At 43.1% G+C, this 27,001-nt stretch overlaps 1 protein-coding gene across 1 annotated transcript in view; it reads left to right on the top strand.

Moving 5' to 3' along the window:
- Positions 1–21,841, top strand: part of DLGAP1 (DLG associated protein 1) — a gene marked incomplete at both ends in the record, with an annotated part of 143,158 nt that extends 121,317 nt beyond the window's left edge. Inside the window, 4 exons of the mRNA XM_082330000.1 lie at positions 6,299–6,717; positions 16,085–16,176; positions 18,596–18,748; positions 21,632–21,841. Of these exons, the coding sequence (XP_082186126.1) occupies positions 6,299–6,717; positions 16,085–16,176; positions 18,596–18,748; positions 21,632–21,841 (874 nt within the window). The remainder of the gene's footprint in view (positions 1–6,298; positions 6,718–16,084; positions 16,177–18,595; positions 18,749–21,631) is intronic.
- Positions 21,842–27,001: the final 5,160 nt, after the last annotated feature.

Raw genomic sequence — 27,001 nt, 5'->3', positions numbered from 1 at the left:
GATGAAGGTGAGCTGCTGAGGGGAGTGGGGTTGGAGCAGGAATAGTGTTTTCTTGGTTTGCATCCATTTGTTTGGACACTGAAATTGTAAGGGACTAGCTGTATCAGCTGAATGTTCACAAGCCAATGGGGCCTGATGGGATTCATCCCAGCATACTGAAGGAGCTAGTGGATGTTACGGCAGGACCACTCTCAGTCATCTACCAAAGGTCTTGGGAGTCTGGGGAGGTCCCCGCTGACTGGAAGCTAGCCAATGCTATTCCAATTTACAAGAAGAGTGTGAGGGAAGACCCAGGAACCTACAGACCTGTTGGTCTAACCTCAGTTCCTGGAAAAATGGAGAAGATTAGACTGCATACTATTGAAAGGCATTTAGAGAGTAATGCAATCATCAGCCACAGTCAACATGGGTTCACAAAAGGAAAGTCCTGTCTAACTAATTCGATATCCTATGGTAAGGTCACTCACCTAGTGGATGAAGGGAAGGTGGTGGATCTAGTTTTTCTGAATTTTTAGTAAGGCTTTTGATACTGTCCTTCACAGTATCCTCCTGGACAAGTTGTCCAACTGTGGGATGAGCAGGTTCACGGTGTGCTGGGTGAAGAACTGGCTGAAGGGCAGGGCTCAAAGGGTTGTAGAGAATGGGGCTATATCTGGCTGGTGACCAGTCACTAGCACTGTTCCTCAGGGCTGAATTCTAGGGCCAGTGTTGTTCAGTATATTTATCAACGGTCTGGATGCAGGAGCTGAATGCAGCATTTGCAAGTTTGCTGACAACACCAAACTGGGAGGTGCTGTTGACTCTCTTGAGGGACAAGAGGCCTTGCAGGGGATCTGGATAGATTGGAGCATTGGGCAATTATCAGTGGCATAAAATTTAACAAGTCCAAATGCCAGATTCTGCACCTAGGATGGAGTAACGCTGGGCACAAATATAAATTGGGAGAGGAGTGGCTGGAGAGCTGCCCTGCAGAAGGGGATCTGGGGGTGCTGGTCGGCAGCAGGCTCAATGTGAGTCAGCAGCGTGCCCTGGCAGCCCAGAGGGCAAACCACATCCTGTGGTTTGATGCTGTGCATCAAACACAGCATCACCAGCCAGTCAAAATAGGCCCACTGTGTTCAGCGTTGGTGCGGCCTTACCTTGAATATTGTGTGCAGTTCTGGGCCCCACAATTTAAGAAGGATGTGAAGGCCCTTGAATGCATCCAGAGGAGGCAAACAAAGCTGGTGAAAGAGCTGGAAGGCATGTCCTGTGAGGAGCGGCTAGGGACTGTGGGCTTGTCTAGTTTGAAGAAAAGGAGGCTGAGGGGCGACCTCATGGCCCTCTACAGCTTCCTGAGGAGGGGAAGTGGAGAGGGAGGTGCTGATCTCTTCTCCCTGGGATCCAGTGATAGGACACATGGGAATGGTTCAAAGCTGTACCAGGGGAAGTTTAGACTGGACATTAAGAAGCATTTCTTTACCGAGAGGGTGGTCAAACACTGGGACAGGCTTCCTAGAGAGGCGGTCCGTGCCCCAAGCCTGTCAGTGCTTAAGAGGCATTTGGATAATGCCCTTAATAACATGCTTTATCCTTTGGTCAGCCCTGAATTGGTCAGGCAGTTGGACTAGGTGATCATTGTAGGTCCCTTCCAACTGAGATAGTCTATTATAACATTGCCATAATGGATTTGAGTTTCCCTGCAAAGACTCTTAGTGATGAAAAAAGACTGTATGAATGGGAGAAGGGGTAGGGATAGAGCAAAGCACACGAGATTGCGTAGCTTGAAGATGTATGGCTGAGGATCCTGCCATTAGAAGACATAGTACCATATCTGCTAACTCCTGCAGTTTGTTTTGTTCTGCTGACAGTGGCTGCAACCTTAGCAGGGAAGCCCACAACCAAGAAAGAGTACAGCCAATGGGTAAAGTGAGGCGGGCTGAATTTAATGTAAGTGCCTCTGAGGCTCACATGCATCAATTGGTTTGAAACCTAGATCTTTTCTGGGTTTGGGGTTTTTTTTTAGGAAAGAAAGAAGTTCTCTGAGTTGAAATGTAAACATGTTTTTCAAAAGACAGTAAAAGAAGACTTAGAAACAGAGAGTCGAATGCTAACAAGTGACCCTGTTGCTGTTCAAAACACGTCGTGCTGTTGTTCTCCATACTGGTTTATCCAGTCTGAGGTTTCATGGCTTTCTGCACCTTAGGCCAGATATCTGCTCCAGTTCTCTGAAGCTGTAATTATTATACCTTGTGCCTGCAGGGCACAAGTGATTACAAAAGGGCCAAGCCTGAAAGCAGAGGAAGCAGCAAATCTCTGTTTTTAATGATTACCAGCAATTTATGAAAACTTTTTTTTTAGGTAGACCCGTGAATGTTTTGTATGTGTAGAAGCGGTGAAAACTTAGGCATTAGCTTTAGCGGCTCTCCTGTGGTACAGAGATTTAACTGAGAGCAAAGCAAAAAAAAACCTCATGCGGGATACAAATGGTATTTTGTAAGAGTAAAACATCCTGGAAGTGAGTGAGGAAGCTATGTCAGAGACTAAAATTACCATCTATTAGGCAGTTTATATAAATGTGCTGAAGGTAGGCAGATAGTGGGTGCCTTCCTGCACTTTCATTTCATTCAACATACATTTCCTTGGGAGTATTTTTTTAATTTTGAACTGGTGCTATATTCTATTGCCAAGTTGTTTTGAAGACAGATAGGTTACACAATCCAGTGCCAAGAATCTGTCAAGCAAGCCTGTAGCATACCATTATATAGGTAAAACAAAGGCAAAAAAAGGTCATTCTATTTTATTTGTTGAGCAGAGTCTGGTTTTGGTGGTACTAGCTCATGTTGAACACAGTAAGAGTACACTCCTGAAAGCTTTGAAATGTAGTGCCTCCAGCAATATATCCTTTTGGCAAGTAAACCTTGATGTTTTCACATTTGGGATTTGGTGTACACTGAAAAGCCAGGATGTTAACTGAAAATACAAATGGTCATCTAAAATAGAAGGATAGTAGAGTCTAGGGCACTGGGGAAAGTAGAAGGTGGCTGTAATGTGGAGGTAGGGGCACGGAGAAGAACAAGGCTGGATTAAGGGATTTACTTTTCTCTCCAGTACCCTGGAAGGTGTGGAAGAGTACACTGTGTACTAACGCCTTGGCTCTCAGTGAACCCTGACTAAATGACTGAAAAGAAATCCTGTGTGAGCATGTGCCTGTGTGGGCACACATGTTAGCGTGCCTGTGTCTCTGTGTGGTTGTATGCATGCGTGCACTTCAGTGTAGATAAGGGATTTGTCAGGTTGGTGGCCAAATTAAAGCAATTTTTAAAAAACTAGCACAGAGTGGACCAAGAGATTTTCTTTGTAATGTCAGCCTAAAGCTAAAGCCTTTCTAACCACTAATACCAGTGTAACAGCTTTTCTCTGCCAGGGGCCAGTAGCAGATACTTCAGAAGAGTATAAAGGGTGTGTCTAAAGCACTACTTCTCCCAGTAGACCTTCCCAATTTAGCAGTCTGTTGTTCAGGGACTTCCTAAACTAGATATGACATCTGTGTAATAGCTCTTCCTGGACCTATCTCCTGTGAATTTGATCAGGTTCTCTTTGAACCTATTTTTACCTTTGGTTTTCTCAGGATCCTCTGGCAATTTAATTACACATTGTGTGAAGAAGTGCTTCCTTTGACTAGACTTAAATCTTTAGACCTCTAAGCCTTGCAACTGGCTGCCTTCCTCCCCACAGTTCTTGCACTCTGAGAAATGGTAAAACACCACCTAGTTGGGATTTCATAGGGCTCTCATATCCCTCCTCAGCCATCTGTTTTCTAAACCAAGAAATCTCTTTCCTCCTGTGGAAGCCATACCATATCTCCAATGATCCTTGTCCTTCCTTTTAACTTTTTCTGCTGTATCAGTCTGTAGCAAAATGCTTTGCTCTGCTTGTCAAAGGATAAATACTACCGAGCTGAAGAGTTCTGCTCGCTCCATATTTTTCACTTTGCTGGTGCGTATCATGCAAAACTATGGTGGCATAACTGTGACTTTTGCATCATTTAACAACACCTGTTTCAAAAGAACTGCAAGTGGCAGGCACTACATTAAAATGTTTGTATTCTAGGCCATTATAAAAAAACGACACACAATCTATTATTAAAGTTTTCCGGGGATTGGTGTGTCTGAGAAGCTACTTGTAGCTTTCTTCTGCAGAGGAATTGGTGTCTTTTATTAATTGAAGAACCCTTCTCAACTCCTGCGTTGCTTTGCTCTACTCCTCTCAAAGCCTCAGATCAACAGCCACTAATTTCCTCTATCAGCAGGACCTGATACAATCCTCCCTGAAGTCTGCTGCGCTCCTCCTGAGGTACCTGGATACATCAGGTATACAGGACAGCAAATTCTCCCTCAGCATCTTTCCATCTGCTCCCTCCCCAACTGCAGACTAAATACACTTGACGAAGTTTTGCTGTCAGTTGCACTTGTCTAATGGGCCCTTCAGTGGAAGGTGGAATATAAATGAAAGAGATTGAAATGGTGCCCAGCATCCAGCTTCACTGTCTCCTCAGCATTTTCATTGCTGCTTGAGCTCAAACTAAAAATAAAACTGGTACAGGCAAAACAGCCAAAATATCACAGGCAAACAGGTCCTAACACTGGTTTCACGAGTAAATGTGAGATTGTAGACAAATTAAAAGGAAGGTACCAGCAGCATTAGTGTGCAGGCATCCTGGATGAGTAAGAAGAAGGAGTGGGAATCTGTCCCTATTCAGTTCAAAACTATGTTCATTCTGAAGCCTAAAAATTACTAATTTAAGTAACATCTACGTTAATTACTTTGTGATTCTACCTTCTTGATCTCCTTTCATCATGGGGTGAGACAGATGTCTGCCTCTCTTGTATTTTTCCTGTGTTCCTCGGTGCATCAGTTTCTTGAGTTACCCCAACTCTCTGTAATTATTTGCCTTCAGATTTTCCACCCATTCCCTCCACAATTTGTTTGTCAGATCTGCTCTCACTACCACCCCCTGCAACTGCATTAGGTGTCTCTTACTCCTTACACTTTTCCTCTGCTCCTTCTCTATCAATCTCTTCACCTCAGATGCCTTGGACTGCAGAATTTGGGGTGCTGTTTACTTAAAGAAAAAACACCCAAACCCAAAGCCCCAAACCTCCTCTCTCCCCTGCTTTTACCTTTACCCTCAGGGTTTGCTCTCTGCCTTCAGAGGCTCCAACATAGAGAAACTATGCAAGGTGAAAGGAAGCTACCTACAGGGTAGCAGCCATCACGATGAGGAGAAGAAGTGGGGAGGGAGGTGCTGGTCTCTTCTTCCTGGCATCCTGTGATAGGAGGCAGGGGAATGGTTCAAAGCTGCGCCAGAGGAGGTTTAGATTGGACATTAGGAAGCGTTTCTTTACTGAGAGGGTGGTCAAACACTGGGACAGGCTTCCTAGAGAGGCGGTCAGCGCCCCAAGCCTGTCAGTGCTTAAGAGGCATTTGGACAATGCCCTTAATAACATGCTTTAACTTTTGGTCAGCCCTGAAGTGGTCAGGCAGTTGGAGTAGATGATCATTTAGGTCCCTTGCAACTGAAATTATGCTATTCTATTCTATAGACAGTGACTGAGAATGCTGGCTTTGGTGAAAAAGAGAAGACCATTTTGAAACTGAGGGTTGGATGTGAAAAACAAGCTGTCTTAACAGTGGGAATGGGCACTAAAATTGTGAGAGATGGCAGTGGTATTTGCAGAAGTAGTAAACTAGCAGGTACATAATTATGAACAGTAACTCTGAAGAAGCAATACAAAATACTTATCTGGGTTAAAAATATTTATCTTCTTTATAAATTGAATGTATAACATGGTATAGATAGTGGAGTCATTGGTATTACTATCTTATCAGTCTCGTGTATGATTTTTAAATGTGGCTTGTAAGTTTGAGTGTGCAACTTCAAACCAGTGTTGAAAGTTGAAAGAGAAGTCACTTCTTAAAATTGGACTCCTTTAACTTTTCATTAATTGGTAACCTAAAATCCTGAGCTACTGACACCATTAGCTGTCTCTTGGGCTAGCCTCTGGCTTTGTTAAACCACACAACAATTAGGGGTATTTGCCTATATAAACAGTGAGCTTTCATGGAAAAAAGAGAGATGTTTGTTTGTTGGCTTGCAATGAGAAAAGAAGTTTATGCTGATGATTTCCAGAAAAAACACCTGAGTGTAGCCCGAAAGCCGTGACTGCCAGTCTTAGGAGGAGTGGCAGAATAAGTCCTTTCTTACAAAGTTTCCTAGAAAAGCTTTCTAAATATTTTGTGTTTGTGCTCTCCAAAGCTTTCGCAGGTTTACACGATCTAATAGTGTAACAACAGCCGTGCAAGCAGACCTGGATTTCCATGAGAACTTTGAAATAATAGACCCTCAAGAGGACAATACGTGTTCTGGACAAATATCAAGACAATTTTCCCGAGATGCAAGCACCTCTACCGTTAGCATACAAGGGTCAGGAAACCATTACCATGCATGTGCAGTAGATGATGACTTTGATACAGATTTTGATCCGTCAATTTTACCTCCTCCTGACCCCTGGATTGACTCTATCACGGAAGATCCTCTGGAAGCTGTTCAAAGGTCAGTGTGCCCACGAGATGGCCACTGGTTTCTGAAGCTACTTCAGGCAGAGAGAGATCGTATGGAGGGCTGGTGCCAACAGATGGAGAGAGAAGAACGGGAAAACAACTTACCTGAGGACAGTAAGTAACTGCGTACAATAATATTGCAACTACAGAAAAGTATTTAATGTAGGTCAAATTTACTCCAGTGGATTCTGTATCGTGCCCTTTCTTATTTAGCTAATGAAGCTATGGTCGTGATTCTCAAAAGGACTGTATGTATCTATATAATAATCCTTATTAAAGTTGACAGGGAATGCAAATGCTCGGCACTTCTGAAACTCCAGAGGTATTAGCTTTTGGGATTGCATAGTTCAATGGATAATTGGGAGATTGTGGTTAGAGATCCTGTAGTATTAATGGTTCCTAACTCTTCCATTTGAATCACTTTTCATAACTTTAGAATATAATTGAACAGATTCTAGTTCCTTTTCATTAAGTTCATATTTTAGCTGCCTTTTTAGATGGTGATTGGCATCAGAGTCTTCAGATGCTTCTCCCAATTGAAAGAGATTTCAGGTGTGCTTCCAAGTAGTTCTCCCTCTCTTCCCCTCTCCAGTCTCCCCTCATCTCCCTTGCAGTTCTCATTCCTCTTTGATCTTCCTGGGAAAACAAGCTCTCCATATTCTGTGATAAAAACACACACATGCAAACTACATCTCAGTTGTCACCACTGCCAGAAGTATTACCCCACCTGTAAGGTAATGGGAATGTCTAGTAAGCCTTCATTAATAAGAAGGGTTGGGTATCTCATGACTTACTCATTCACTCTAATTAGGGACAAAGAGCTGACCATGTGGCTCCCTGTCCAGAATTTTTTCTCCCAGTAAATATGGAAGTTTTTTCCATTTACTTCCTTTACAAGGAGCAGTACTATTGATAACTGTCAACTTTTGGACATAGGTAAACCTGTGAGCTTAGGGGCATGCTCCTTGTGAATGAAGCTTTTTCAAATTCTAGCAGGGAGCTTCTAGAAAACACTAAGGAGCAGCTGCATATAGAGAGTACAATATTGTATAATTTAGGCGCACCTAAGCATATTTTCCTGGATATTGCAAATAAGACTTTTCCAACCCCCAAATTAGCTCCTACCAAACCAAGAAATACTACTTCTGGTCCAGGATTGCTTCTTCCAAATTTTTAACCCATCCTCTCAAGAAGGAAGGCTCTAGAATTCTTGAGATGTGAAGGTTTTGATTTATGGAAGGAAAGGAATTAACACTGGTAAAAAATATTTTTTTAATACTTAGAAATGCATAAGCTGTTTCTACTGGAACTTCCCATTCAACCCAATAAAAGAAATCACCATAGAGAGGTTTGATCTAGGTAGTTAAACACTATTGTAAGCAACTGGAAATTGACTTCTAATGGAAAGTATGAGATGATAACCTTAACATTAAGGTATGTTAAGGTTTTCTATTTCTACAAATTTTCTGTTACATAATAGGCTAACGATTTCTTCCAATGGAAAAATACAGAAGGATTAGCCTTCAAAGCAGATCCAGATTCCCCAAGTTTTAGAGTATTTGATCCTCATTTTTAATTTACATCATCGATACATTCAAAAATCTCTTTGAACATGTATCAGAATACAAAGGTTTTCTGTTGTTAGTATGCAAGAAATATACCCCATGAGCTAAGAGATTTTAGATTGAAAAATAAGTATGAGAACATAACAAATAGGAAATACACAACATTTTTAAGTCTGAGCCACAAAACCCACTTACTTGCTCTTTGCCACAACAACTTAGATTGGACATAAGGAAGACATTTTCTATGATGAGGGTGGGGAGGCACTGGAACAGGTTGCCCAGAGACGTTGTGGATGCCCCATCATTAAAAGTGCTCAAAGTCAGGTTGAATGGGGCTTTGAGAAACTTGTTCTACTCAAAGACGTCCCTGGCCATGGCAGGGGGAGTGGACTACATGATTTTTAAAGGTGCCTTCTGACTCAAACCATTCTATTATTCTATGAACAGATAATAATGGAAAAACCTACAAGTATTTTATTTATGCACCAAAGTAGTTACTCACCTTGGGAAAAGAACATGAAGTGAATTTTACAAGGCTGTTACATGCAGAATGTGTATATCTATGTACAGAATTTTCTCTCAGTGTCTTGGTGTCTTTGATATATGATAGTTTTAAAGGGTTTTTCTTTGAGCAATCAGTGGGAGAAGTCAGTTATGGGGAGGACAGAGGAGTGGTTAGGCTGGCTATTCCCAATGCCTCCTTACAGCACACATGGCACATCTCCTGCGGATTATTGCTCCTCTTTATTTTTCTGACCGGCACTTCTCAAGATCACTGGAAATGGGAGGAGGAAAGGGGTCACCTGGTTTTTGTGGTCACCGGTGAGGTACTGATTTCAGTGTGATGCCATCAGCCGCTCCGGCACATGGCAGCTGCCTCCCACGGAGGCTGCGCAGAGCTTTCTGCTGCAGCTCAGCATGCCTTTCTCTACCTGGTGCCAAGGAAAAGCATATGGTCAGGGCCACACTGCCTGCTCAGTAGTGCCAGAAACAAAACCCTGGCTGTTGCAAACCCTGCCCCAAAATGTGTCTTTTTCATACGTCTCTCTAACTTTGAAGAGAGGGAGGAAAGGAGCAGAAGAGGTGTGTTTGCTTTGGTTTTCCTAATGAAATATAACCAGAGAAGGGAACGCATCCTTTGTTTTCAACCTGACATCCCCAGCGTGTGTTTGGCCAGATAACAAAATAACGAGAACGTGTGATGAGCGAGGTTTTCTCGATGCCATGGCAGCTGACAGAGGGCTCGTCCCCCCGGCGCTCCGCGTAAAACGATCCACGCTTCCTCCAGACAATGCGGCCCTTGTGCGAAACAGCTGTCTCGGGGAGACGGCTCGCTGCTGTTTGACAGTAGCTTGTATGTTACATAGATACGTTGGGTATTATCTAGCTGGGAATGAATCTACCAGATGGGATTGAATGTTTCTAGCTGGGAAATGGAGTCTGCTGCTGTGTATAAAAACAAGCTGTGGTTCAGTGGCTGCACGATGAAATGCCAATATCGAGAGAAATGTGGCTCCCCTTCCGCCATGAATTATTTATTGTATAGTATATTCTGGTTTTATCTGAAATCATTTTCTGATAAAGCCGCAGCGTGTGTAACAGGCAGATGAATACCACTCACACTTGAAGCTAGGATACTTGATATGGTTTCTGTGTATTTTGCTGTTACAGGGATGTCGGCTACAAACTCTAGGGCTCTCATAAAAAAAAAAAGATGTTAGAGAGAGGAGGCTAAACACCTGGTGAGAACTGATTGACACTTTGGATCAGGCCTCAATTGAAATCAATTGTTTACCTTTTTTTTTTTTTTTTGGTTTTCTCCTCAACCTGCTTCTCTCTCCTCCTGCCTCTCCCCTGCAAAATTTCATATAGTCAGAGCCTCGACACTGATGTTCGTGACTTTTGGCTCAAGCCTGTGGCGTAACCATTGACACACAGAATTAGCAGCAACAGGCCTGGCTCCCCGCGCAGCGCTGTTAGCAAGCAGCCTCTGGCCTCTTTTTTTCACAGCTGCGGTGGGCACAGGAACACACACCTACCACCTCGGCCTGGCTTTTGCTGAATTTTTTGCTGTTGTTTTTATTTCACAGGGGGCATTAACCTTTCTGGAAGAACCAGGGGGCTTCATTTTGCCCCCCTTCAGAAATGTTTCTCTTTTACACAGGGTTGTAATGTGGCTTTGATGCGAAGATAACCATCAGAAGCAAACAGCGGGCCTGATTCACCACAAGTCAGGTGTATTGTGGGTTTAGTGGCAAGACAAGTCAGGCCAATCAAGTAAAAACTAAAATAGAAAACCAAGGCTCTGACAAGACATGTCATTATAACAGTCTTGCATGTATATTGTACTCCTCTGGACTAGTCTGCGAACAAAGGTTGACCTCAAATCTGCAGTAATCTCGCCTCTTAGGACCACAGTCTCTGCAAATTCAGCCGGTTCTGGCAAATTATGCAATGCTTGCACACTTTCTGCTGTTTTGGTTTGTTTTGATTGTTTCAAAGGAAAACTTAAAGAGTGAAGGCTAGACACAAGAGAAGAAAGTTAAGGAAAAGGTATATTTTTTGTAATAATAGTTGTGCAGGGCAAAAGAAAAGGAGACCCATGAGTTCATTCTCAGCCATGAGCAAGGAAAACCATTTGCCAGTCCTCTGAAGGGCTTCCCCAAGCCGTCCTGGTCCAGGCTGCATGGAGGTGCAAGGCGGCCTCATCCCGCAGCGGGCCGATGCAGCCTCGCAGAGGGACGGTCACCAGCCTGACGTGTGGCCAAGTCCTGCTGGAATCCCCCTGGCTACGTGCCTCTGGCCATCTGCCCGACTCGTCCTTTTCTTCCTCCGGTTTTCTTTTCTCCCCAGAAGGGACTTGTCCGTCTGCGAGGTTTTCTCCAAGGAAAGCCAGCTCCGGGCAGGAAGCCCTGCCAGTGTCCAAAGGCTAGCAAGGAAAAAAGAGAAATCCGTAAGCAAGAAAACAATGTAGTTAGGGAAAAAACATGAAGTGTGCTAATAAAAGCCAAGTAGGTCAGAGTACACATAGAAACTGCTTTATTCCCAGTGAACAGCATTTACTCACACAGATAGCCCTATTAATTTCAATAAGATCACTCCTATAAGTAAATATGACTCAAAGCAAGGACTGCCCCTTCCATAGGTTGCTCCAGTTGGCTGTTTTCTCCTTAATAGCTGAGCTTAAGACCTGAGCAGTAGCTTTAACTTTGAATTTCCTGGCTTTTGTCATGCTTGGCGTTATTTAAATGTAGGTCTGTCAACATGAATAGGCTAAAATGCTGGTCCATCCTGGCTTGGAAATGGATTGTGACAGCTCTATGGCAGGATTTCTTCATATGCACAGTGCCCAGCCAACATCTGCAACGCAAATGTCAGGCTGTGTCCCTGTAATTTTGGCTATTGTTCCTGCCACTTGCTCCTGGGGCAATGACCGAGCTGCTGGTTTTCTGCTCCCTAGCTTGTGCCCTGCCTACCAACCAGGTGTTTTCACAGTAAGGACATTTGATAGTCACAGTTCTAAAGTGCCTCCTTTGTCACTTGTTAGACCCCGGGGCCTGTCAAAGTTGAAATGCAAAGAGATCCATTGGTGTTTTAAGGTCAAATAATGCTGTGCTCCTCAAAACTCCCGGGGCTTCTATGTGATGACTTTTCACATCACTTCAGGTGTTTTTTGTTGTTGTTTTCTTATATTTTGTTATCCTCATTACACACAGTCTCCTTCCAAGCTAGAGCAGATGACCGTATCACCAATTTTTTGCTTGTTTTTGAAATTCCTTTTTTTGTTGTTTCATTTCTTTTCCCATGAAAATGAGGGGAGAGGGAGGAGATACATAGAGCTCCAGAATCCCAAAGTAGGTCCTGTGCAGTTCTTAGAACCAAGAGAAGCAAGAGCTAATTGCTTGAACAGCACATAGTCTTAAGTTTATATTTAAGAATATTTTAAAAGGAGAACAGGTTGCAGGGTTAGAGACACAAGGAAATTCACTGGCATGTGTCTATCCTAGAATAACATTCTGCAACCTCTAATCAAAAACAATAATAGTGAGGAGACAGTCCACAATAGCTGAATTATATCAAATGGCTATACTGAAGCAGTTCTTCCAGAATAGACGTAACCATCAATTTCTTAAAAGTCATCACAGGAGAGAACTGGATTTGCAAGGAAGAGAGGTCAAAGCAAGGCAGGGGGAGGGAAAAATTCAAACTATAAAAACAAAACACTGGAGTAGTCACACTTCTCCCCCTGGGGAAGGGGTGACAGCAAAGCATGTGATGGATGTTAATAATGTTGCTTAATGCATTACTGGAAGGCATTCGGATCCAACAGTGCTGAGTGTGCTGTATAACTCTGTATGGAATAGAAAGCAGACAGGAATAACATTATATAGGTGTTTAAGTCCATTATGATTGCATCTTGATGGGCTGGTATTTTTTGTTGCTGCTTGGCTTTATACATTTTGTTTGTATCCTATTAGCTGAACACATCGATTTGAATGTTTGTATGTTTTTCTCCTGTACCCCATCTCCCTTGTTGTTGAAGATTTCTCTAATTCTTTTCTTATGTATTTTGAGCATTATCTTTGCAATTCCACTTATTTTCTTGGTATTTGGCTTCAAACCTCGCAGGATTTTCTCCTCAGAAACCATCAGTCTATTTTTACTTTTTGGTTTTTTACTACACCTTGGCCTTTCTCTTTGGCACCGGAGGTTTTGCCTGAGTAAGCGAAACGAGCACTCTGCCTTGAAACACTAAAAGCAACGTGCGTTTGGAAACAAAACTATTGATAAGGCTTGGTGCCTTCTGGAGAGATTCCTTTCAGTCTTTCGCATGCTTTGTCTTTCCCCCCCCCCCGCCCCCCCAACTTCCGTGACGGAGTTGGTTGTTGACTGGTTGCACATTAACAGACCGCTTGCTTTTGAGGGGCGAGGAATCAGTGACACTTGACTAGATACAGCCGCGGCTACAGCAGAAGTGGCAACAATAGAGAACAGCATCAGCATGCATCCCACAGTCAGCTGGGATGATGGTTTTTAGGCAAATAGCCAGTCGCTAGGCAGCCAAGGACAAGGACTTCCTTTTCCCTCTGCTGAGATCTCTGAATATTAAGCTCTTCTTCCCTCAAAGAAAGGGGCACATTCCCATCCATCACCAACAAGGTGTATTTACATTTCTTCATGCTTGGGATGTGATTTCCAACTCGGGTGGTGCAGGTTTCCAGGAAGAGCCCGCCTTTTTTGTCCCGAGAAGTCGAGAGACTGGTTTTTTTTCTCCCCATCTCAAGTCTTGGGAAGTGTCAGAGTGGCCGAGCTCCAGATGAGGCAGCTGTTCCCAAATATACTCAGTGGGAAGAGTTTTCATAACAATGGGAACCACATGAAAGCTCCCGGAGTAGCTCCTCCTACTATTGAAGAGTCCTTTCAGTTGAGTGGTTTGCATATTGGGTTGCATAAATGACTAGACACACCAAGGGGTCCATTTTCAGCACTGTGCGCATAGAATTAGACACGCAAGCCTTGCTAACAATAATGAGAGTTGTGTGCAAAACTCCCTGCGCAATATGCTGAAAATATTCTGCTTAGCGAATCTTCCAGCTCACGGCTATTTTCTGGCAGTGCTGAGCTGAGTTCTGGGAACAAAATGAAAGTCTGGGCTCTGTGTGTGTTCACAGAGCTCTCTCCTATAGTTTCTGAAAAAAATGTGAAAAGACTCTCTCCCCCCCCCTCTTTTTTTCCCTTTGTACGTCTAAAGTATAAATGAACTCCGCATCCCACTTTTCCTTCAGCAGCCTTAAGGAGCAAGCTTTAAGGCTGCTGAAGAAAAAGGCACTTGCCTTGAAGGAGCAGAACACAGGTTTTTGTACTACTGTGTGCCTGGTTTCAGGTCATCATGAGTGTTTGCACCAGTTTGCTTAGCGTGTGGCTATGCAAGTGAATCCCGGGGAGAGGCCTTTCTCTTACCAAATACTGCGTGGTAGAGTTCTGGCCGCAAGCTGCTGGCGTGCACTGCGGCCAGTCAGAGGACCGTGAGACCCTAAAAATGTTGTCAGAAGGGGTTATAGCAAAGTTGTATCTATTTATTTATCTATTTTTCATTGTGGTAAGCAGTAATACTTATAGTATTACCAATAGTTATAGTAATTACTAATACTTATAGTAATACTAATACTTAGCAGTATTTTCCCAGCGGAGCTCTGCTAACATTGTGTTAGGTTTTATACAAAAAGTGACTGTCCCCGGGGGATGGTACAGGGGATGGCAGCTTAGGACTAGTATCTCTTCTAGGCTCTGCCAACAATTCACTCAACTTGAGCAGGCCACTTCATCTCTTTGTTTTTCCTGTTCCTCCCTCGCCTGCCTCACGTATCCAGACTGTAAATTTGTCATGGAGAAGCTGCTGTGTTTATATGAGGGCTGGCACAATGCAAATATCTATGAGTAGAAATGATAGTGAAAATTGTGACACAGTGGCTGCCATTCATGTCTTTCATTAATGAAGTGGTAAATAATTTTTTATTAAATGAAATTAATTTTAAAATAAATATTTGACCAAAGAATTGGGGGATAATAAGTTGCTTCAGCTGAGAGGGAAAATTAATGGTGGAGCCAGAGACATCCATGATGCCAGCCTGTTTATTTAAAGACAGTGCATAAAGCATAGTTGCTGGTGGTTTTTTTCTTGAGCACTGAAAGTCTCAAACAAACCAGTAGCTGCTTTCTTGCTCACAGCATGAATTTTCTTTCGATCAACAGTCCCCAAAATCACACTCTCTTTTCTGGATTCACTGTCCTACTGCCAGTTGAGGCGGTGTCTGTCTTCGTGCTGCATTTCTGCATGCTTGCTTCTTTTTTCACATACACATGTGCACGCGTGCACGCGTGTGCACACACCCGCCCCTGACCAGAACTCAGCAAAGCCCCAGGGAAATGCAGGTCTCTGAACGCACCAGCATGTGCCTCGGTTTCAGGTAGCGTATTCTCAACTACCCCTTGCAGCAGTGAAACCCCTCCATTTCAGTGAGGTTGAATGCAACCAAAACAGTGTGAGCTCCGGTTTTATTCAGAAGCATTTACTATGGGCTGTCTTCTGGTTCACTGCAGTCCTTCACAGTACTCAGTCAGTCCAAAGAGACCATAAGTACCCAGCTGTCTCTACAAAGGAGTCCCCAGGCAGCGCAGGAGCTGGGCTAGGACCCTTTGATGCCTCCCTCCGGGTCTCCAGCATGGAGGAGAGGCCAGGGTGTGATTGCTCCCTGAAGTATGCCTGGGCATCCTGATTCAAAGGCAGAAGCCACTTCAGATTGTGCTCATGGAAAACACTCAGAAGGTCCAAATGAGATTCGTCGATGTGCGTTAAAATCACTGTTCCCTTTCTGGGGCTCAGATCGAGCAACACTCAGCTAAATCTGAAAACAAGGCGCTGAGTTGCTAAGTGAGATGGCAGAAATGCTGGTAGACACAGTGTTTTCCAAACAGTGTAGATGGCATCACAGGGTTTGAAAGCCGCATATCCTTGTGCAGGGAGCTGCGTTTGCATGCAAAACCTGAGCCTGGGTCACAGTGATGACGAGAGCTTTCTATACAGGTTGCAAAAGCTTTTGATTAGGCATATTTATAGTGCCATAGAAGTGTTCTTTGGTGGTTGGAACTGGTCTTATTGGGGGAATGAGAGTACGCGGCAGCAACAGATGAGTATTTTTGCCAATGCAAGCTGCCCTGGGAGTCCTTGCAGTACGCCTTTACCTGGTGCAGATCTGGCCTCAGACTTACCAGTTTCTCTCTAATCCGTGACTGAAAGATAACATGCTTTATGCAAGTCAGAGCTGACTACTGCACAGCTTTCTCCTCCCTTTTTATAGGCTTTTAGTTGCCCACAGCAAAGAAAGCATCGTGACTTACATTTCTTTTTCTTTCAGTTCTAGGGAAAATTCGAACTGCAGTGGGCAGTGCCCAGCTTCTCATGGCCCAGAAATTTTACCAGTTCAGAGAACTTTGCGAAGAAAACCTGGTATGTAACTTTTCTGCTAGACACTGCTGTGTGCCTTTTACTAACCCTGTGAATAATCGTACCTAAGCTAGACAGATTTTCTGATTAACACAGTAATTTTTCCAGTAAAGGCCTTGATATGAATTTGGGAGTAACTGTCAAACTTGGCAGTCAGCACGAGTTTCACAATAGCTTGAGATCCTTAAAATAAAGACAGGCAAAAAGCTTTGGGTGAAATATCACTGAGGCTCTGCTACTGAGTTCAGAGGAGCAAGGATCTGTCCCTTGGCCTCTGAGTTCAGTTCACATGGGCACAGAGATGCGTGGGTGCCTCCTCGGGGTCTTTCAGGGTGGACCAGAAGTCTCACGAGTGGGGCTTTCCCACGTAATCCCAATGCCACCTGTATTCAGCAAGACAGAAATACCAGAAAATCAGACACTGAAAGTTGGTGCCTCATGTTCCACAACCCCAATAGCAAAAGTCATTTTCCAGAGTGCTAAAAGGGTAAAGAGGCAAAGAGACAGTATGTTATCACTATTATTACTGTATGTAATTGGTATATGCTACCACCATTATTATTTGCTACTTTTACGCTGTTAGTAGTAGTAGAATCAGAATTATATTCCTGTTGATAAATAAAAATACATTTCACACCGTGTATCTAAAGCAGTATTCTCAAAAATTCCAGCACTTATAAAAATGTTCAAACTTTTTAATTAACAATCCATCCTTGCAGAGCAGATACAATACATTTAATTCTCAATTTTGGCATAAATTCCTAGAAGCCCCAAAAGCATAGAGCATTATGCTCTATCAGCATAGAATAGGGAAGGGAAGACAAACCCTGGGATACTCACCAGAGTGGGGTGACCATCTTCTGCGTCAGTTAATGCACCTCTGGAAATCAAGCCCCAAACTAAAATCTGCCTCAGCGGACAAATGCAACAGAAATTGGCTCTGTCTAAGACTTCCAATTCTTAATATAAAAACTGAAAAAGCATTCTGGTTGCACATCTTTGTAAATAAAAGCCTAAAATTGGGCAACCTGCTAGTGTCAAACACTGAAAAACTACGAATCCAAGTATAATCTCTGGTCTCCTTATGAATCTAAAAATATATACTTTATTGTTTTCAGTAATTGCTACTTTGGTGGTACAATCATCTTCTCAAAATCATTTGTCAGTGTTGCTGTGAAAAGCACAAATAGAAATTTCTTAAGGCAAGCAACTGACTCCTTTGGGTTTATTGCTTCTGATGAGGGAGAAAATTTAAACACAGTAAAACCTGAGCTATGTAAAACAACATGCAGTCTAATAATAAGTTATTTATTCTTTATTAATAACAATATATCAATGTAATCTTACGAGGCCACAGCAGCCATGAAACCTTGCTGGCTCAGATTGGCACAGGTACTGCTCAGCATTTACGAAAAACATCTTGAAGTGAGTGTATGCAACATCTCATTTTATTTGAAGAGTTTCAATTGGGAACCAGCTTACACATACACATCCTGTAGAAAGCTTTCCCTCATGCAAACTTTGCTAGAGCAGCAGGGACCATTTCATATATGTCCACCGCACACAGAAAATGTTCAGAGCTGAGTTGCACTGAAGGGACGCAAGACGGCACAGGACCTGTCGGGTCACCAGCCTCTGGCCCATGCCGTGCTAGAGATGCTGACGGTCCAGGTGTGCTCTTCTGTGCAATGCTCTGGGGCTGATGAACTGGACCGAGTTATCACACGCAAAGCAACACTCCCCACCTGTGTCCCAGTCTCACTCTTCCCAAAAATGTGCCTGTAAAAATGGGATTACTGTGCTGCTGCATGTTCTCTTCTGAGCTTTTCACCCTGCAGAGGTTATTCTTATCAAAAAAATATGAAGAAATAAAAGGCAATTTTACTTGAAGTGGTGTATTTTTGTAGCACTTAGATTCTCAGAGTGTGGAAGAAGTGTTCATGCATCAGTCTATCACTATTTGCACATGCAGCAAATGTACATTTGCACAGGTATCAGTCTTTCTACAAGCGTAAACATGGCAGGGAATCCTTCCTCATGGAAGTGAAGAGGAGGCTGGCAATTAATTTCAGTGTCGATAGGATATCACCCTTGACCCCACCGGTTGTGCCCAGGAACATCCTTAGGCAGATCCTGTCACAGGGGACCTGCCACGTGCCCCTTCCCCACGGTCCACAGCAGGTAGCCGCTGCCTTCGCTGAGCGGGGGCGCAGCGGGGGCGCAGCGGCTCGACACCGAGCCAAGGCTCCTCGCAAAAACCCCCACCAGTAAGTAGCGCTCCACTTTTTGTTTCTCTCTGTGTGTCTCACCGATCGCTTGGATCTGCTGAAACTGCTTTGCTAGCGAGATTTGTAACCACTTGCACAAATGCTTTACATTAAGAGGTACTAAAGCCAACGTGTTTTTTTCTTCTGTTGCACAGAATCCTAATGCACATCCACGGCCGACCTCCCAGGATTTAGCAGGGTTTTGGGATATGCTGCAGTTGTCCATAGAAAATATTAGTATGAAATTTGATGAACTTCATCAGTTAAAGGCCAATAATTGGAAACAGATGGATCCTCATGACAAGAAGGTAGAACATTGTAGATTTTGTATGCTTCATTTAAAACCCTGCACAAATACTGGACAGATTAAATAGGCCTCTGTGTTACAGTGTTGACGTTAAAAATGTGAAATGAAGCTCATATCAAATTAATTTCATTGTAATAACAATGTTTACATAATAATCATCTGGGATATTATCTGTAATATGTTTCAGGCATATTTTTAAACCAAATCTGTCTTTGTGAATCGGATAATGGGAATGTGGTACTTTGTTAAGCTTTACATTTAATCGTATTAGACGATCAATCGTTGGAAGGAACTGCCTTATATATTGATTCTTAAAATTAAATAAATCACATTTGCGGTTCATATTATTGCATATAGCAAGAGTTCTAGGTTGTGTTACTGAAAAAACTAGGGAAGCACTGTAACCATCGCTGACTTTGGTAACCAGATTACAAACAGAGCGATATCAAAAATATGCCTTCCAAAATGTTACATGAAAGAACTTCTACATCTTTTTTTTTTTTTGTCCATTTGTTTGTTTTTTGTTTATTTGGGGTTTTTTTAAATGGGTTATTTCATAACCAGGTTCACTTTGCTGGTAGTGTTGTTTACCCAAGGTAGCATAAAAATCATCTGGAGCTTTGGTCTTTTTTTTAAATGTAGTCTTCTTCTGTCACCATGAAAAACTACCACATCTCCAAGCGTAAGCCACATTTCACTTCCATTCTCATTTGGCACCATTGCCTTATTTTTCTCCTCACTATCCGCATCGAGACAAACAGCACTTGGGTGAGCCAAAATACACGAATGTTTCAGAAAATCCTTAAAAGACAGACCCATTCCTAGAGGAATCAACAGTCTAATGTCGCGCTCCTATAGGTATGTAATTTGATGGCTGACGTTCCACTGTGGCTGGCCTGATACCAATGAATAGAGCCAACAGGTAGGGTCACCAGAAGGAGTGGGAACGTGACTTACAGGTACAGTGGCTCAGACAGGAGTCTGGGCTGCCCCAACTTACGGTCAGCTGGCTGCTGGTGACCAAAGCGATGTTTTCTTTCGGACAAATAACCATAATAATATCAAACCCCGTTAATCTTGCAGCAGGAAGTTTGCAAAGGCAGTGCTGGTAGCACTCTCCCTCCTCCTCCGATCAAGACTAAATACTCATTCCTGACTTAGGAGTGCCATGTTCACACCATTTGTGCACACCTAGTGTGTTTTGTAGGGGAATGAATGGGAATGTGTTTTCCTAGCCCAAGGTACTGAAGGCAAGTCATTTTCTTATCTTCTTTTTTTTTTTCAGTATCTGTCAGAAAAGGAAGTTAAAACTGTCAAACATGCATGCACAGAAACGCTGGTGTATGGTCTTTCATTAGCTTTTACAGTAAAGCGGGTAGGCCGAGTGTTTGCAATTGCAGCAGTAAGAAACGAGAGCTTTCCTTAAAAAAAAAGTGCCTTTTCTTTGCTTCTGAAAAACATTTCAAAGAGTTTCCAACAAAAAGAAGACTATAACGAGTTAAAGGAAGTTAAGTAGTGCTGAAGAAAGGGACCTACAGTAGGAAGGTAAAGATTTTAAAGAATTACACTGGCTGTGTTCCTGTTTCAACAGTATTTGTCTATGATTTTAGATGAAACAGATCATCTCCTTTCTTAAAAAGGATAAAAAAAAAAAAAAATAGAAGAAAAAAATTTCTGTGGAATTGATATTTGCAGTTGCCTTTGGCCTTTGCCACTGGGCCCTTTTTAAGCAGCATAGATTAATCCTTGGACGGAGAGAAAAAGCAAAGTATGAATAAGTGTAACTAAGCACCTTTATATTTCGAGCCATGGAAGCTGTTGTGAGCAGCATGAGAGAAAACGAAAGGGCAGAATGGGACCTTTGTAGTGCGATAAAATCCCTTCACTCAGAGAGCGTGTTCACAGTTGGAAGGGGATGTAACTTAAAAGACAATCTAATTAACTTGACAAAGTCTTTGTGGCTGCCTGAAATTCAGACCTGAATACACTTTTCTTTTTTGGGAGAGATCCTTCTCTGAGGGTTTTTATTGGGGTTTTTTTTTTAGGTTTTTGTGTGTGTGTACATGCACCAGGATATACATAAAAGTCCTCCTTGTTGATCGCGTATCTGGAGCTAGCTGCCACCGTGATGATTAATGCATATTCTCTTAATGGTTTTTAAGTTTTTCCTACCAGTTTTTTCTATTTCTAGCTGACTGTAGCTTGTCGTGCCTATTTAGCAGGAGGCTAGCGTTTATGAGCTTGCACAGTGAGACTCAAAGTGTGGGATTTTTGAGCAGTCATTAAGCCACTATAACATATATGCATAAGTATATGGTGTTTTTTTTAAATATTTATTCTGATACACCAGCTGCAGGCAGCTAGTTCCCATCTGCATTTGGGAACGCCAAAGCCAGGGTACCTCCGTGTTGCAAGAGCGCCTAGCGTTATGCACGTATAGAAGAGGGTGGCCCGGGAGTCGGGGCTCTCCAGAGTTCCTCTGCCGAGAGCGACGTTGGCTCCCCAGCCACCCGCGGCTGCGCTGGCGGCGGCCGAGATGCTCTCCTTTCTAGTCCCTGGCACCAGGAGGAGACGCCTGGATCCCCCGCCCCGGGGAGCCGCACTAAGCGGTTAGCGGTGGGGGCCTCCGCCCTGGCAGCGCCGGGCGTTTCACACGCACCGTCCCCGAGGAGAAGTAGCACTGCGGCCGGCCCTCCCCTCCCCTTTGCCCTTGCCCTATGTTTATGAACCCTTGAGCACAAAAGCCAGTTCACTGAAGACAGAAAGGCAGATAAGAGCTAACAAACCTTAGGTAAAATGTGTGTTCTAACTACTGACGTATCCTAGTTTTTCCCGCCTTTCCCTGAGAAGCTGTATAATGCCATTAACCTTCTGCTTTGATCAGGAGAGAAGGGTCCCTCCTCCAGTGCCAAAGAAGCCATCGAAAGGTCAGGTGCCACTCATACGAGAACGCTCTCTGGAAAGCTCGCAGCGTCAAGAGGCCCGGAAACGGCTGATGGCTGCCAAGCGCGCTGCATCGGTCCGCCAGAACTCAGCTACCGAGAGCGCCGAAAGCATTGAGATATACATCCCCGAAGCCCAGACCAGGCTATGAAGGGATCCAACCGGGAGGACTCTCTCTGGCAAGACAAGCCTCATGTATAATCTGCCCCTCTAGGCTCCTGCTCAAGGTCACCACGAAGTATTTGTACCTCCTCCTCCTCTTCCTCCTCCTCCTCCTCCTCCTCTCTCTCGCTCTCTCTCCCCTCTTCTCCCCCTCCCCTCTCTCTGTACGCAGCCGCCCCGATGCTCCCAGTGAACTCCACTGCCGTGGCGTAGTTGTCGGTCCTCCGAGAGATGTCCTCTAATCACCCTTGCTTTCTGAAGGTTCGCCCATGTCATCACGATGCTTTGTCACATGTACTGATGCTGCCACCTTGCCTCATGTAAACGAGTACGATCCTTTTTATTTTTTTTTCTGTTTGAAACAAATAAACGCAGCGCTCAGACTTCCACACACCCGCGCACCTGTACAGTAGATGCTCCGTTTAACTTACTCATGATCTTTAGTTGACCTAAAGCTAGTCTGTTACCCAGTGTACAGCAATATCAAACTGTAGGGGACTTTGGAAATTTCAGTCATGCAGGGTGATCCTTTCGGACTCTGCCGTCTTCCTCACAAAAGATGAAAGGAGCTATGACTCGGATTCCCTTCTTTTTATTACTGTTTTTTTTTAAAGCAGATGGCGCACTTTATTCTAAACCTCCGAATCACACCTTCTCACCTGAATTTAAGGAGTCACACAAGGGGAGGGGGCTGGGGCGGGAGTGGGGAGGGGAGGGAGAAAAAAACACAGATCTGTGGGGGTGAAAAAGTGGAAGCATATCCCGCAGGTGAGATGGCGAGGGATAGAAAAGATCCTGTGGAAAGATACCTGCACACTCACAGCTGCACAAACTGCCTCATTTTTATTTCATCAATCACTACTTAAACATTTCAATCAGCAGAAGATTGTAAATTCGATCTTCCAGGGAAATAATCTATTTTGAAAGGCAATAAAAGAGTGAAAAGGAAGGAGATAAGAAGCAATGACAGTTGAAGAGATAATATGAAAGAAGGATTTTCTTGTCCAAGTATTAAGAATTTTTAAAATTGTACTGTATTGTCAATTCCTCTTGTATTGTATTGTATGGATTATATTGGTTAAAAAAAAAAAAAAAGAAAAAAGAAAAAAAGCTTGGTTTTGTTGATGTCTTAATCTCGGTGGGACCATCTGATCTCACACGTCCACGCAGCCACACACGGACACCTTTAGGCAAACTGCTGCACATGGAGCCTCTGATGCTTTTCCAGGCCAGGCTTGCTTTGCTCTATCCACAGCCGGTTGTATGCTACAGTTCAGACTGCTTATCACCAAACGGTCCATATCTAGGAGTAAGTTTCCAATTCAGCCTCCTCTTAATAGTATAAAATACCCATCTGAAGAAGAACAATAAAGTATTTTTCACAAGTTATGGGATCAATATGAACTTAATTTTTTTTCACGACAAGCCTTCCTACCCTGGCTTCTGCCATTGTTTTGCAGTCACGAAAAATATGCGTCCCAAGTAGCTCATTAATACTGGGGGGAAATGGCAGACAATAGGGCTGGAGAGGAGCGTGAGAGGTCAGCCCCTGCGTGTCTGTCCCCCCCAGCCACCCCCAGCTGAGGCAGGAGCTTGTCCTCCACCTCCTCTGACAGGGAACGATGCTGACCACGCCGCTACCGAAACCTCTTGTGCCAACATTAGGAAAGCTATGTCAGGCACGTTGCTGAAAGCAAGTTGTGCGTGTGAGTGTGTGTGCGTGCACACGCGTGCCTAGCTGGCCTGTGCTGCTGAAAGCAGAATTAGCGTGAGCTGGTTTGGATGATGGGGCTGGTCTGGGGCAGAGGAGCGCTGTGTGACCCCCGGTGTGTGTGCAGCCCCACGGCGATGCTTTCTGGACCCCTCCGCTGGTCCCTGCATGCTCTTCGCCCTGGCTGGCAGGGCATGGCTGTGCGGGAGAGGAAGGCAGGCTGCTTTCTGCTCCCAACGAGAGCAGGGACAGGGACAGCCCCCGCCATGGAGGGGCACAGGGTGCAGCCGTTGCTGCACGCCAGTGCTGGCTGGCTGTGCCCATAGCTGTTAAACTTCTTTTATGGATGGTCCAACTCACGAAAAATCCCACCGCACAGGTGGTGCAATTCTGCAGCTTGCATTTACAAAGCATTTAAAATCGTCATCAAAAAGTTAAGCTCTTGCTAAAACTATTCATCGAGGTCATGCCAGACAGCTTCTTTTCCTACGACATCATAGCCAGGTGCTAATTTAATTTTATTCAAGAAAATAGGAGAGGTAATAGGTTCTGGCACCAAGTATTTTCATGAGAGCATACTAAAACCACTAGAGAATTTGCTACCTCTCAAAGCCATTGATATCTGAGCTATGTCTTTATAAACAGGGCACAAATATTTACTGCTGTGGTTTACAAGATAAGGGCTAATAATTTAATATATAAAAGACTTTTAACTAGAATAATCAGAAATCCAGTGTAACCCTAGAGTGCTTTGTGTTACAGGAGCTTCGAAAGGTTTGACCCTCTAAGCGTTTGAATACCAGTGTATTTGCTAGTTTTGAAACACTGCGTTTAACTTTTAGCAGCAATGAAACATCACCGTGTTTGCAGTATGTAATAGTGCCAACTGCCACTTTTGAGCATATATAGTCATAGGAAGTATTAATTATTTGGAACTCATTTGTACTGAAATATTCAAAGCAGTATCCAGGTGAGAGTCCACATTCACAACTCTGTCGCAGAATTATTTAGTTTTGTGAACATTTTATGAAAGATGAGTTAAGACTTTGGTTGACAAGTGGCTACAGAAATCTATATCCAGCAAGTTTATCCCTAAAAAAGCAGAAAAGCGAAGACTGACTAGTCTTGTACATTATGAATTACTGTATTTGTATATCATAGAATATTTTTCGTATCTATTTTAAATGAATCTATTCTTAGCTGAATGCCTGTTAGTTCATTTGGCACTGAAGAGGGTATTATAATGTTTGCTTAGTTTTTTAGCAAAATATTAAAAATACAGCCAAGACCAAGAAATATAAAATAGAATAATTCTGCCCCTAGAATGCCACTAGTTAACCACTTGACTCATTTACTGACACTAATGCTAGTATATTTGCTCTATCATCTGTTTGAGTATAATTTGTAACTATTTGGTTTTAGTCTAACCTGTCAGGTGTATATTAAAAATGCCTATATTCTGTTTCACTTTGGGACTAAAGTATTGCTTTTTTTTTCCCTTGGGGGAAATTTTAGAAAAGGTTGTTTTTGTCTCCTGCTTCAAAAGTTAAAAAAAAAAAGAAGTATTTATTATATTTTTTGCAGATGTTTCCATAAAATTCTCATGATCTTTTTGTAAAGAAAGATGAAGAAATGGATTAAAGATTTTTAATATTTGAAAAGGTAAATAGAAATAATTTATTTGTAATATATTTCAGTTTATTTATTGGTGTTCCCTTAATGCTTTGATGTGCACTATCACTTTAATTTAAACTGTATCTTTGTGAATTTATTGGTTTTTTGGTTTGGGTTTTTTTTAAGGAAAATGGTCAAATGCGTATTTTAAGTAACTGGAATGTAAATCACTGGCCTACCTGCATTCCCAAATGTGATTTTAAAAATGTTTTGATTTGAAACAAAAGACATAAATTTGAAAGCCTTTAGACGAGGAGAGTGTTTTTATGGCTTAGCGATTTGGGTTTCCATAGGATTATCTATCTAGTTTGTGTGTGGACAGGAAAATGTAAATAGATGAATGTTTCCCATAATGTAAAAAGAGCGAATTAATAAAATAATTAATGCACTGCTTGTAAGAGCTGTGGGTTTTCAATGCAAATTCGTTCTCCCAGAACTGCCAAGGCGTTTCATTTGATGTGGTCAAGGATAAAAGCACAAGCAGAATGTTTCTTTTAAGCACGCATTGCTTAAGACTGATCCTGCAAAGTCTCATACGAAGAATCCCGCTGAGTGCCCTGGAAGTGCTCATCTGCACAGAGTTACTCACAGGCGTAAATGTTGCCGTGATCGAGGCCTTGAGCCTTAGCAAAATCTTCAAAGGCGCTTCTGCACGGAGCCCAGCCAAACCCTGCTGAAGATGGCAGGAGTTACGCTGGTGACTTCAAAAGAAGCAGCGAGAAGCCCCCAGCCTGTTTCTTTCCCCCTGTCCTGCACTGGTTCCCTTCATCTTGCGCTTATCTCCGGGGGTGGGGGGCGAAAGAGATCCCTGGCAGAGACAGCTGACTCCCCTCACTGGAGTCCTGCTTCCAGACTGGGTTTTTCCCAGTACATGAAATAAAGTCAGTCACCACATCCCACAGAAATATGTCCCTGATGATGTTATTCATGGCTATACCAGCATTTAAACAAATTCTGATTTGGTCTATAGAGCCCAACAGTCATATTAATAGCATGCCAGTGCTGCACCACATACCATTTGCCCACGTTTAGACCCTCAGCGCAGGAAGATCAGGAAGATTTGTGCCAGGCATCTATAGGCAGGGAAACTTATGCTTAAAGTTTTATTACCACCGAGATGAAGGGATTTCTCTTCATCTGCTGGAATTTATGTTCTCGTTGGTCACTGATAAACTGATATACCAGGGATGGAAAAAAAAAAAAAAAAAAGTTTTATTATTTAAAAACCTTTCTGAGCTGGCTGGTATCTTTTTGTAATGAGAATAGATCAGAGGGCATAAAATAGCAGATATGTTTCAAGCTGTTCTCTGTCAGAAGAATGAAGAAGTCCAAACCGTGGCTCATAGCCCTGCCTTTCGTGCATGCTTAAGGTAAACTTTATCTCTATCTATACTCAGTGTTCCCTTCCAGATCAAATCATGAGCCTTCCCCTCAAGCATAGCTTGTTGTCAGTTTGTTTGCTGAAGCCTGTTCTCTCCTGCTAGACATCTATTTTTGCAGCACGCAATAGGCAAATAATACATTTCAAGCATCAGTTTGGAGCACGTTCGCCTGTCAGATCTGTTGAGTGTTGGTGTTGACTTTCAGCTGACATTTTTGATAGCAATTAATAATAAAAATATCTGCCGCTCTGCTGCTATTGGCATTTGTTGTTGGAGTCTTATGTTTATACATGATTTGGAGTGCAGTCAACAAGTGAAGTTCTCCTTTCCCGCTATACGCCACGTAACCGGGTCGGGTCAGCCCCACCAGCCTGTGATGCAC

Source organism: Platalea leucorodia (genome assembly GCF_965183815.1).
Source record: "Platalea leucorodia genome assembly, chromosome: 1".
Lineage (NCBI taxonomy): Eukaryota > Metazoa > Chordata > Aves > Pelecaniformes > Threskiornithidae > Platalea > Platalea leucorodia.
The sequence above is the reverse complement of the archived record's forward strand: the minus strand, read 5'-3'. Positions and strand labels throughout refer to the sequence as shown.